At 42.7% G+C, this 12,061-nt stretch overlaps 2 protein-coding genes across 2 annotated transcripts; one reads left to right on the forward strand and one right to left on the reverse strand.

The window, feature by feature from the left end:
* The first annotated feature begins 22 nt into the window (after window positions 1-22).
* On the forward strand, window positions 23-9,002 carry acp5b (acid phosphatase 5b, tartrate resistant). The gene is made up of 6 exons (XM_004572086.4): window positions 23-1,601; window positions 4,930-5,120; window positions 6,695-6,822; window positions 7,047-7,238; window positions 7,510-7,657; window positions 7,938-9,002. The coding sequence occupies exons 1-6, from the start codon at window positions 1,526-1,528 to the stop codon at window positions 8,175-8,177; spliced, it is 975 nt and encodes a 324-aa protein (XP_004572143.1). The 5' UTR covers window positions 23-1,525; the 3' UTR covers window positions 8,178-9,002.
* A 2,421-nt stretch (window positions 9,003-11,423) lies between these two features.
* On the reverse strand, window positions 11,424-11,976 carry LOC143416153 (tissue factor-like; the record flags this gene model as incomplete). Its single annotated transcript, XM_076881580.1, is given in 1 exon segment — window positions 11,424-11,976. A coding segment is annotated over 1 exon segment (136 nt), but the record flags the coding sequence as incomplete, so codon positions are not given.
* Between the last annotated feature and the right edge of the window lie 85 nt (window positions 11,977-12,061).

Raw genomic sequence — 12,061 nt, forward strand, 5'->3', positions numbered from 1 at the left:
ATAATAATTTCAGAATTATACAAAAAGACTTTTTTGGGGAACTCAACATGGGTAGCAAGAGCTGCTCTGCAGTGATGGAGGTCGATCTTGAAAGCGATCCAGCACATACCTCCACCCCTCCTGGCTCTCCACTCTCACTGCAGCTCAACCTGTCCATCAGCGTTGAGACCAAGAGGAGGCTCAGAGCTGATCTCTGATGTGAACCATCTGCCTCATCTATGACACGCCTCCCCGCCGTCTCGCTGTGCTTACATGTGTGCTGGTCCAGCTCCTGCTCATGAATCCATACTGCTGCTTGCTGATCACGACATCTGTCTTCACCCTAGTTTCAGACGCTGTTTCCATATCATCACACTGTAGTTGCTACAGCCTTGCACATCAACCCTGTTCCCGTTCTCTACCTGAGCTCAGTTAAACATGGAAAAACATGATTCTATAAACGGGGTGGATGAGGACTCTTGTATAAAGTGCTGAGAGTAGAAAGGCGGTGCATGAGAGCCAGTCCATGTACCAAAATATAAATGTGTACGACTGCTTTTCTTCATACGTTTATTACTTCTATCTGTAATCGCTGTCAACAGGAAGTCCTAAAAACTCCCTGAAAAGCTTTGAGTTGATCCAAAACGCCACAGTGAGACTTCTCCTGTACTGGCTTCCTTTGAAGTTCTCCCAGTTTGGATTCACCATCTCTATTTTTAAGAAACTTAAAAACATTGCTTTTCATAAAATTACCACAAAAGAACTAAACGTTGTGTTGGTTGATTTTATTTCTGTTGTAACAATGTTTCTCTTATTTGCCCATAAATAGTAACACAATTACAAGGACAATGCACCTGTGAGTTGTGCAGCATCCATGAAACACCAAGTTTTTTTCTACCAATGTCACATTTTCTGTTATTGATACGTGGGTGTTGTTTATCAGAGGGGATGACTGAAGTGTGAAGAAATTGTCTGGCACTACATCAGTGAAAGTGAATTCACTTCCTACTGGAACGAGCATGGTTATCTTGGAGGGTGGACGGTCCCCGGCTGGGTGGGATTGTTGCAGAACATCATCACTATCTCTTGCTTTTCCACGGAGGGTGACAACATCACACTGCTGTGACCTGTCAGTGCACCAGTCAGCATAGCGCTCTCTGCACAGCCTGTATTTAGTTAAATTACTCTAATTTAGGAATTGCTGTCGTCGTTAGCCTTGAATGATAGTATAATAAAAGTTGCACACTGTAACCACAGGAAACACCCACACAGGTGTTTAATCTCGTTATGTTTTTGCTTTTTTCAGAGGTTTGTCTTTAGAGCTTCCTTTAAAATCATTTCATGCAGAGCAGAAAATACTGCAAGATCCGTGTGAAGGTCTGCACTTCTTTTACTCGCTGCAGTGTGTCACAACGTGTCTGCTTAGAGCAACTGCAGTCAGTTTGTACTTTGACCTGCTGATCAGCTGATATCCTGTTTTTCTCGCCCGGCCTGATGCAGGAAGTTTCAGGTTTGTTTCGGTTTTAAACGGGAGCACAGTGAAGCCATGGACAGGCTCATGTGTATAGTGTTGATTCTAAGCTTTCATAACTTGTGGAAAGGCCTCGACGCTGTGGAACAAGGTAGGCTGCTGCTTATGTTAGTCAGTGTTAGGTTTGATTTACAGTGTGATGACCTGTCACACAGGAAGTACATGAAGAGTCGCGATTAAGGACTCTCAGGTTCGAGCCTTATATTTGAGCTTAAACATATTACTTTGTTTCCTTGTTGTGACAGGCTGCTAATAAAGTGCCCAAAGTTACAAAACAGGGTATTTGCCAAGTTGTGTGTTTAGTGTAGCTGCATCATTGGTTCATCCCTTGAGCTGGGTACCTTTATAAGGCTTGAATGACTGATAGGTCAGCGTTATAATAACGATAATATTTATTTGTTGGCCCCTACAACACAAAATAACAAGAACAGTTTTAGAAGATAGGAATACTAAAAAGTTAAGGATGATTAGAGTTGACATGCAAATGAAAATGTTAAGTTTTGAGCTGAGATTTGACTCTGTCAGAGTCGAGCTGTTGAAGGTGTAGTAATGAATTTCAAAGTCAAGGTGCAGTGCAGCGAAAGACTCCATCACGTGAAGTGTCCAGTTTGACGTGAGGAGCAGCTGACTGAGCAGAGGACATGAGAAGGAGTCTAAGGCTGAAGGAGGTCAGAGTCAAAGAACCAAAATATTGTACTGAATACAATGTGGATAGGGAGCTAGTGAAGCTGAGAATGGGTGCAACAGTCATTGGTGCAGATTTGTGTAGATGTACCATCTGTACCATGTGGAGCCAACTGAGAAGTTTGTTTTTGAGGGGAGCAAAGAGAATGGTATTACAGTCTCCCAAACGTGAGGTGGGCAGGGCATGAGCCAGCACACGAGTGCTGTGTTGAAAAAGAAAAATGCAAAGTCTGGCAACAATCTGACTCCCTGGAAGCAAAATATAAAGGACTAAGATGTCTTGAGACTTTTGCACACCATTTAAATAAAATTTAAAAAAACATCAAAAGATGTGTTTTTATTAGTGCTGTCAGCGTTAATCTCCTTAAAATGACCTTAACGCCATAACTGCATTAACCCAGCAAATCTCCGTTAGCAAGTTAGCGCAGATTGCCCAATGCATGGGGCTGCGCCGTGTCAGCGCGTTAGCGCGGTTAGCTGTAGTGTTATTTAGGTCAGTCATTCTCAAACTGTGGTATGCGTACCCCTGGTGGTACTTGGGCTCTCTCTAGTGGTATGCAGGAAATCTCCAATTGTTTTTAGGATTAAAGAATATACCATTGTGGAGGTTTGCAAAGACGACATGAGACTTCACGAGACTCTTCTGGGAGCCCGAGTCAACCAAAAAACGTCTCCCTGAGCATGAGTTCTCTATGAAGAGCAGCCTTTCCTTATCGCCAGCGGTCGCAGCCGCTACAGAGCGCTGGCAGGCTCGTTTCCCTGGGCCTTGAAACTGCAAAGGCGGCAGACAGCGCCGTGCTGTGGTGCCAAAATGCTGTTGGTAAAAAAACAGCTGTTTTCCAAGGCGCCGCCGTGCCACGATCCCAGCTACCATCGATGAGTCAGAGGCCCCCGGGAGAATCGGTGGATGGGCAGGAGATGCCGTCGGAACTATCACCTGGATGCCAAAGCTCCTAGTAGCCAGGAGAATACGATCTGGTTCTTCTGCGAGTGAGCGGTAATCCTCCAAGGCCAGCAGCGGGGAGTTGGCGAGGCCAGCTGGCACTGGTGCCGGCAACTGTCGGAGGAAGACGTGAGTGAAGAGAAATCCGCCATCATCCATTCTTAGCAAGGACAGCGTGCGCTCCATGAGCTCAAGAGCGGTACCATCACCCAGGCCTGAGAGAGAGAGGAGTATCTTGGCCCGCTCTGCATCGGAGAGGGAGTAGCGGCGCAGCAGCAGCGCCTTGAGAGCGGTGAATTTCCCTTGGGTGGGGGGAGCCCAGAGAAGGGTCATCACACAGCGGGTCATCGCAGCAGATCCAGCGAGGCCACCACATGGTGTTATTTTGTTTCTGAAATGCCACAAAGAGCAAACTGAGGTTCGATGTCCACGGACCACGAAGAGTTGTGAAGCCAAAAATCCGGCAGCTTAATCGCCACAACACAAATTAAACTGTACAGCTCTGCTATCACTTCCAGCATAAATGAAGACAGGAAACTAAACAGCAGTGACGTTTGTAGGGTTACTGAAGTTGGGCTAGCTGGTATATAATGATGTGCTACGTGACCGCTAACTACACAGCTATGTTAGCATAACACAAACAGTGAAGATGGAGGATGAACGCTAACTTTTTTCCACTCTGTAAAAGTTAACGTGAGGGTTCCCGATGGTTAGGGATAAATCCAGTCGCCATCGGCGTAACTTTGTGCTGAACATTGGGGGGGTCAAGATCTCTGTCTAAATAAATAAATAAATCTGAGTAAATTCCCAGATGATTAAACATTCAACTATTTTGCTGGTAATAACTGAAATGAGTAAAGAAAATCAACAGCCTATTTATGCAAGATAATTCATAATTTTATTGGGGGGGGTTATATTGGTTGGGTCTGATTAATGGGGGGGGGGGGGGGGGGGGGGGGTCATAACCCGCCTAATCCCTCTGGAAATTACGCCCCTGGCAGTCGCATGACAGGATGCTGTAAACGGACCAAACTTCAGTCAGGAGAACAACTGCAATACGAGGTTAGTCATTAATATACTGCTGCATGGGCTGGAGTTACATCGTAAGGGTTTAAAAACTGAGCTTTAAAATGAACAGTGGTAATAAAAACCGAGAGAGGCCAACAGGGCTTGATCAGATTAAACAGAACAAGATCGAAAGCATTAAAACATGTTGAAAACACAACAGCCTTAATAATCTCAGAGTAGTTTGGACTGACGCAGGTTTCATCGGGTCATCACTTAAAGATTGGCTATCCCACCTGCTGTGAATGTTTTAATGCAGTACAGTTGTTATTATTATCACTTGTCACGTCCTGTTTATGAAAGTTAAAATAAAATTCATTCATATAAGAAATAAAATTGTCTTGTGTAAACTATATGTGGTGTTAAATAGGCCCATACTACTGTACTTTAATGTCAGTCATAAGGGTGGTACTTTAAGAGCCATATATTTATTGAGGTGGTACTCATTGTGAAACGGTTGAGAACCACTGATTTAGGTCATATGGCACCACTAGAGGGCAGCATGGGGCACAATATTTAGTGCTGTTGTTGCCCAGCCAAAGTAATAAACAAGAAGGTTGTGGGTGTGAATCCACCATCTGGCCAGGGCCTGTCTGTTTGAATGTTCACCATTTGTTTTCATTAAGGCATTTCACACATAGTTTTTAAACCACAAAACCATTCACATGTATGTATCTGTCTGTGGATGGTGCACATGTGTTGAGAAAAGTGTCTTCATTGTCTGTAGGTGTGCTGAACTTTGTGGTGCTTGCAGACTGGGGTGGGCTGCCTTTTCCTCCTTACTACACTGCTCAAGAGAAAGCTATTGCTGCAGAGATGGATAGACTGGCCCAATCCGAGGGGGTGGACTTTGTTCTCAGCCTTGGAGATCACTTCTATTTTAGCGGCGTCAAGGATGTGGAAGACCCACGCTTCAAGGTATATCATATCAGGACCCATGCATTAACAGCTGTTGATATATTCTGTTGAGCTCTTCTTGTAGCCCCAGACTTTGCGATGAATAGCATCTCTTCAGAGTTTAGTCTACCCTAAAGGATTCTGCAGGGTGATGTCATTTCCTTGGCTAAAAACTAAAATGTTACAAATCAAACGCATAGTTTTAGATTTGTAGTTAGCACTTCTCACTGGTGTTGCTACACTCTTTTACAGTGAAGATGAGCAGGGATAATTTATTCACTGCCAGTTTCTTTGTGAACTTCACAATAGGTAAGAGAACCAAAAGAAACCCATAGCAACAGGAAGCTTGTCCATGTTTAGCTCTGCTGGACTCCAGAAAGCTGCAAAATGTGGCTTGAGGTTTCCAAAGAAACACCCGATCACCATATTCCCTGCAAAGTGAAGACTGGAGGGACAGTACTGGTACCCAGTGTTGGGAAGGTTACTTTTAAAGCATATTCCACTACAGATTACAGAATACATGCCCCAAAATGTCGTTTGTAACATATTCTGTTCAGTTACTCAATGTGAGTAAGGGATTCTGAATACTTTGGATTACTATTGTCATGCTTTTACAACTACGTGAATGTACTGCTGCTGTGTGATTTATTAGTGTTACTGAGGCTACTCACCACCGAGCTGGCATTAGTTGAGGTGAGGTCATAGTCTGCTTTCAGAACTGCACATGATTATTTGCAGCTAGCAGCTTGTTAACGCTATCATCAGTCTAACAGACTGCAGGCTAAGAGTTGTTGACCCACTACTGATCACGAGCCTCGTCACGTGAGTCACGGTGTGATACAAGAACGGAGGCGTGATAAGTATGTTTCAGGTGGAACCATTGTGAGACCTTGCCTTACCCTGTCATGTGACCTGTTGAGGTTACCTGATGTAAATGTCAGGCACCTGGAAGAGAAACTGCATCGTAGCCAGCAGACAGTTGGTGATGTAAGGCAGCCTTTATTTAAAGATGATTATTCACAGTGGACATAGATAACTTCTTTCACTCCTCTTTCAAACCATCTGTCTTCTCTGCCCACAATGTGAACACTGACATCCTCGAAAGACCTTTGTCCTTGAGATGCAGATGTCCTGGTAAACTGGTAAACGTCAGTGTTGAGGTTTCCGTTCACCTCCGTGCGCACGGCACAGTCCAGAAACAGTGAACAGTTATCCTTTGCCCTGGTGTGTTTCTATCCACAGAGCTCATGTGAGCAGTGAAGGCTTCTACTTCCTGGGTTCTGATTTTGACCCAGGTGTCATCCTCGTATCTGTGCCAGTGGCTAAGTGCTTTATTTTCCGCTTCCTCCATGTAAAGCTTGGCTATAATGGGTGACACTGGGGAGCCCATGGCACACTCATGTTTGTGGAATAAATCCATAGTGGGTCAGTGACTCTCTTGGGTTTAAATACCTCAGGTTTTAGACTTGCAGAAGCTTCTTTGATGACAGGTGAAACAGAAGAAGTCCAGTACTTTCAAAGCTTCTTAGACTACCATGAGCTGGACGACTGAGAGCCTACACAGACATAAACTGTGAGGTATTTCTCCTCCACAGAACACGTTTGAAGGTGTCTTCTCGCAGCCATCTCTACTGGATATACAGTGGTACCTAACTGCTGGAAACCACGACCATATCGGCAACATCTCAGCACAAATGGCTTACTCTAACATATCCCACCGATGGTAAATATCAAGCAATACAGACAAGGTTTGAGTGAGAAGGTCAGTCTTCTTACACCTGTAGCTTTGACCTGAACTAGTTATCATGTGACTTGCATTAAAATCGTGTTTCAGACGTTGCTAAAACGTGCTCTGATGTTTTGTACACTCGTTTCTGTGATAACTGAGATGATTCAAGGTTCCAGACCTCAGTGTTGCTTGGACGTTATGATGTGTTGTCTCTGTAGGAATTACCCAGCTCTTTATTACGATCTTCAGTTTACTGTTCCACACACAAACGTGTCAGTGAGCATCCTGATGATTGATACGGTGGTGCTCTGTGGAAACACCAATGACCAGGTCCAGCCTGTGGGACCAGAGGACTCCACGGCAGCAGCAAACCAGTGGAACTGGATCAGTGCTAAACTGGCCAGCAGCAGGTGATTCAAACACAGATTCGTTTGACCAGTTATCTGCACAGATGTCACTCAATACAAAGATACATTTGTGATTTATTAAAGGTTTGATATACAACTGTGTGACAAATATTACGCAGAATGAGGATTTAAATAAATATACAGTGTACAGAAAACCAAATAAAGAAGAGCATCAAAGAGAGGGAAACATACACCCAACAGTTTAAACCAGTTAGCTCTGCTGGTGTTGCTGGTCCCTCTGTGTGGGAGTTTAAAGGCTGTCTGGCTTGTGCAGGTCTGACTATGTGGTGGTGGCTGGTCATTATCCTGTGTGGTCTATTGGCAATCACGGACCTACAGCCTGTCTAGTCGACAAACTACGGCCTCTGCTGAAGAAGTACGGAGTCACCGTTTACCTGTGTGGCCATGATCATGATCTGCAGGTGTGTTCACATACAGAACATCACTTTCACCAGTTAAAACAAGGGAGTGAAGTGTCTCCATTATATTCAGTCCATCGCACTGACCTGCTGGGACAACCAGTCCTGTGCTATGACGTGTTGACCAAGTGTTTCTGACTGCTGATCAGTTTCTGTGCCCCAAACCAGAGGATATCATATTACTGTTAAACAAAGAGATGCTAGTTCCTGATCTTTGTGTAGAAAGTGTGACAATCCAACCCATCAAAAGAAGACGCAGTTTCTCTGTTCTCTCCTCCAACAGTTCATCAGAGAGGATGATGGGAGCTCGTATGTTGTCAGCGGGAGTGGGATGGTCAGTGATCATTCCACTCGTCACATCAGCAGTGTCCCTCCGTCCTGGCAGCTCTTTTCCAGTCCTGTCAATCACACAGCAGGAGGCCTGGCTTTCTTCCAAGTGACTGAGCGTCAGATGACAGTCAGTTACATGCAGACAGATGGGAAATGTGTTTACCAGGCTGAGCTGCCAAAACGCAAAGTCTGAGGCCGCAGAGATCGGTAACCATCAGGAGCAGCCATGTTTGTTCATGTGCTGCCCAGCTTTGTGTCATGTACTCTGGCACTCTGTAAATATAAAACCTTCATTTTAATTACAACTTTTAATTATTGTGAAATTAAACAGCTCTTTAATCAATAACAGTTTCAAATGCAATGCTTTTCACTTCTAATCTTTATGAATAGATCAGCGTGTATGTGTACATACCTGCATATGAATATGTAGGGAAATATATATGATGCCACATCACAACAGCAGCCGCTTCAAGGCACTTTATATTGTAAGTTAAAGGTGCTGCAATAACACTGCAGTTCCTTTGTTGAGTACTGTTGCTTCGGTTACAGAAAAGCAGCCTGTGTGAAGAATAACATCCTCGTTACTATTTTGTAACCATCAGCATTGTTTTCTTTGCTTTTGTTAAACAAATTTAATGTAAATTCAGTTTCACATTCATAGTCACAGACGGTTTAAAAATAATTAAGCACTGATCGGCTCCTGATCAGTTATCGATCAGATGCTGTGATTGATGATGATGATGGTGATAATCATCTATAATGAAGCTACCTGATTGCGGCTGACGTCAAAGCTTTGTTCTTTAGAACATGTGCAACGTTCCCTCTGGAATCAATATGTTAGCACAAAGTAATAGAAGTACTTGTTTTCTTGAAATACACTTTCAACTTTTTTCTCAGAACGATTGACAACATTTTTCTCTTAATGTGTCCCTAATACGTCTTTGTAATATATGGAGTCCAGTCCCACTGATGAATCCGATATAGTGTTTTTAATCAATAAAACTGTTTTTTAATATCTTGCTGCTTTTTGTATGAGTTCATACTCTAGTGTAAATAAACAACAACACTAAGGCTATTCTGTTAGACCTGTATGCAAAAAATACACTGCACCCAAAATATTTCATAATTCAGCAACACTGATCAATCTAATGAACTTAAACCTGCACCATCCTCCCTACTCTGGTATTTTAAAGAGTACTTAGCAGAAATATTAAGCAACCTAATAACCTAATAAAAAAATAGGGAGCCACCCCTCACGCTCCACCTCATGGTGCTTAATCGACGTAATCAACCTTAATTTGATGCAGTGTGAAAAAAAATGCACAGAATCAATAAGTTTTCAAGAATAATTAAATAGATTCAACATCTTTCTTCAACAAAATTGCAGACTGCACAGATGGTTCCCAAAGGAAAAAGTACTATAGCTTACTAGGGTATATTAGACTTAACAGTTACTATATACAGTAATGGACTTCTATACATTTTACATCAGATTAAAACTTTGGGTGTCAGATAATTATTTATTAAAAGCTAGACATTTTAAATGAGAATAAGAAAGAAAAGTATGTCTTTGTGCCCCCTTTTCCCTGTTCATGCCCTATCGGCCCCCCTGGCTAAACTTTGCTAGATCCGCCCCTGCACAGTTACGTCAGCTACGTAGAAAAAGATCCTCGAGTAGAAAGTAATATTAAATAAATTCTAACAACAGCTGATCAAGCTTAAACGTGCTGCTGTTGTTCAGCTGCTGGTTTCCTCTTTCTGGTGCAAAGTGGGCCAAAAACAAAGGAGACGATCAGCTGATCATTGATCAGTTTCATGATTGAAGTAGCAGCAGGAGAGGGAGGGTGAGAGAGAGGCAGTCGCTCCATATATCGGTTGTTAAGCTTTACAAACATTCAGAGATGAACTTACACACTTGCTTTACTTCTCTCTGGGGTAACTTCCTCGGAGATGAAATGCTGGTTTGAGGCTAATACACACAGCCACATGACCACACTGCTCGATTATGAGCCGAGTTACGCCATGTTGTATTTATTTATTTATTGTCATTGTCAAGAACAATGAAATTGCGTTTGGGGCTTCCATACAACCCAAAAAAAAGAAGAAAATAATAAATACCCCTTAAAACCCAAGTGTACATATTTAACCCAGTGTGACTCCAATGCAATAAGACAATCCTTAGCAATAATGTTCGTAGAAATTCAGACAAAGACCTGAGAAACATGACAAAATACAACAATGCACCCATTCAATATTATTGTACTGTGAGATATGATATCAGATATGATAGTTATCTATTTAAGAAAGAGGGGGGGGGGGGGGCAGGAGGGGGAAGAGAATAAAGATATAGAGAATAAAGTTTTGTGAGGTGCTTGTTTGATATTTAATGGATCGGATTACATTTTTTATTTCTCTCCGATATCCGATCCAGTAATTTAGGTCAGTATCGGACCGATACGTAATATCGGATCGGTCCATCTCTAGTCTAGTGTTCACGTCCGTAGCACCTCCGTGTGCCGCTATTTACAGTCCCTGTGTGGTCATTGTGGACGTCTTTTAAACGTCAAACTTGGACTCATATTAGACATGGCTTCTATAGGCTCTGATGTCTCCAGAGGGTGGAGGACATGATGTCTGTGAGCTACCAGGTCATTTTTCTGTAGCTTTATGTCTGCAGCTGTCATCTGTGGCTGAGACAGTCACATGGAGCAGCATGAGCCCTGTGAAATGGGACTAGATCATAAGAGTTACGTGTGAAGGAGTCATCAGTGGACATGTTCAGGATGTTTCAGGCTCTTGATGCTCAAACGAGAGTGAGCAGCTGCTCGCAGCGACTGACAAAGACAGCAGATAGTCCAGCTCGTACACAATTACACACTTGGACTAACATCTCGTACTTTCCTCACAGCTTTTCTCAGCAACTGATCACAATCACATTCACTTCCTCTTACAATCACGAGCTTTTCACAATAAAACAGGATGCTGGTCAAAATGGACCATATACATTTTAAATGCTCTTTGAAAACTCGTTAAACATATTCCAAGAAATTCCATATCTGTCTAAATCCTTTAACCATCCTTATTTTACATTTTAACATGGATTGTAACATTAATTAATTAATTAATAAACGGCCGTTTTAACCTGGTGAAGAAATGAATGAACCAGGAAAATGTAAACTAACAAAAACAAACACGTGCACTGAGTAAATCAACACGTAATGAAGGTGTTTGTTTATAAATTATCTGTAAATAAACAACGTGACACATCCAGCCTGCTGCAGCAAATGTATTAAACTGATGGTCTGAGCCAAGCGCTGGGTTTCATCCTGCATCAGCTCAGACAGCGTCCAGCAAAACGCTGACCCCTGAATGTTGTTGTGTTGCTGATGACCACCAAAGCCCAGCGATGCTCTGCTGTTACCAGTAAAATGCACAAACGTAAGGAGTAACATGTTTATTGTCTTTAATATCAGTTAAACACAATAAAATAAATACACCACATACAAAAATATACATCCTACATTTTGATTCCATAAAAATGTGTTTCAAGGTAAAATCCCCACTACAGTCTAAGAATGATTTACATTTACACAGCAGACTGTGAAATTAAATAAAATAAGCTGTTATATTTTACTATAGTAGTCACAGGCACCAGGAAAGGAGATGCAGTATTTGCAGTATCAGTACATACTGTAGCAGGGCTTCAGCAGAGTTTTCCCATCTTCCCAGTGTCAAAAATAAGGTTGTTTCACAGAAACTAAATGAAAGTCCAGTGTTTGGCTGAGGAATGCTGAGCGACATATGTCCGTGTGTCCAGTTCAACGTACCGCGAGAGATGTGTAGTGAAGCACATACTTTATACTACGCCCTTCTTTTCACCGTTTGCAGCTTTTTTCTTGCGCTTGCAGCACACCACTGTGACGGTGATGATGATCCCGGTGAGCAGTAGGATGAGGATGATGGCAGAAATGATCACTGCAGGAGAATACACTGTGGAAAACACAACACAGTCTGTCACAGCAAAGCTTTACTGCTCATTTCTAAGCAGTAACCCACACGGGAGTACGGATGGGCTGG

This window comes from Maylandia zebra, unplaced genomic scaffold, assembly GCF_041146795.1.
Source record: "Maylandia zebra isolate NMK-2024a unplaced genomic scaffold, Mzebra_GT3a scaffold25, whole genome shotgun sequence".
NCBI classification, from domain to species: Eukaryota; Metazoa; Chordata; class Actinopteri; order Cichliformes; family Cichlidae; genus Maylandia; species Maylandia zebra.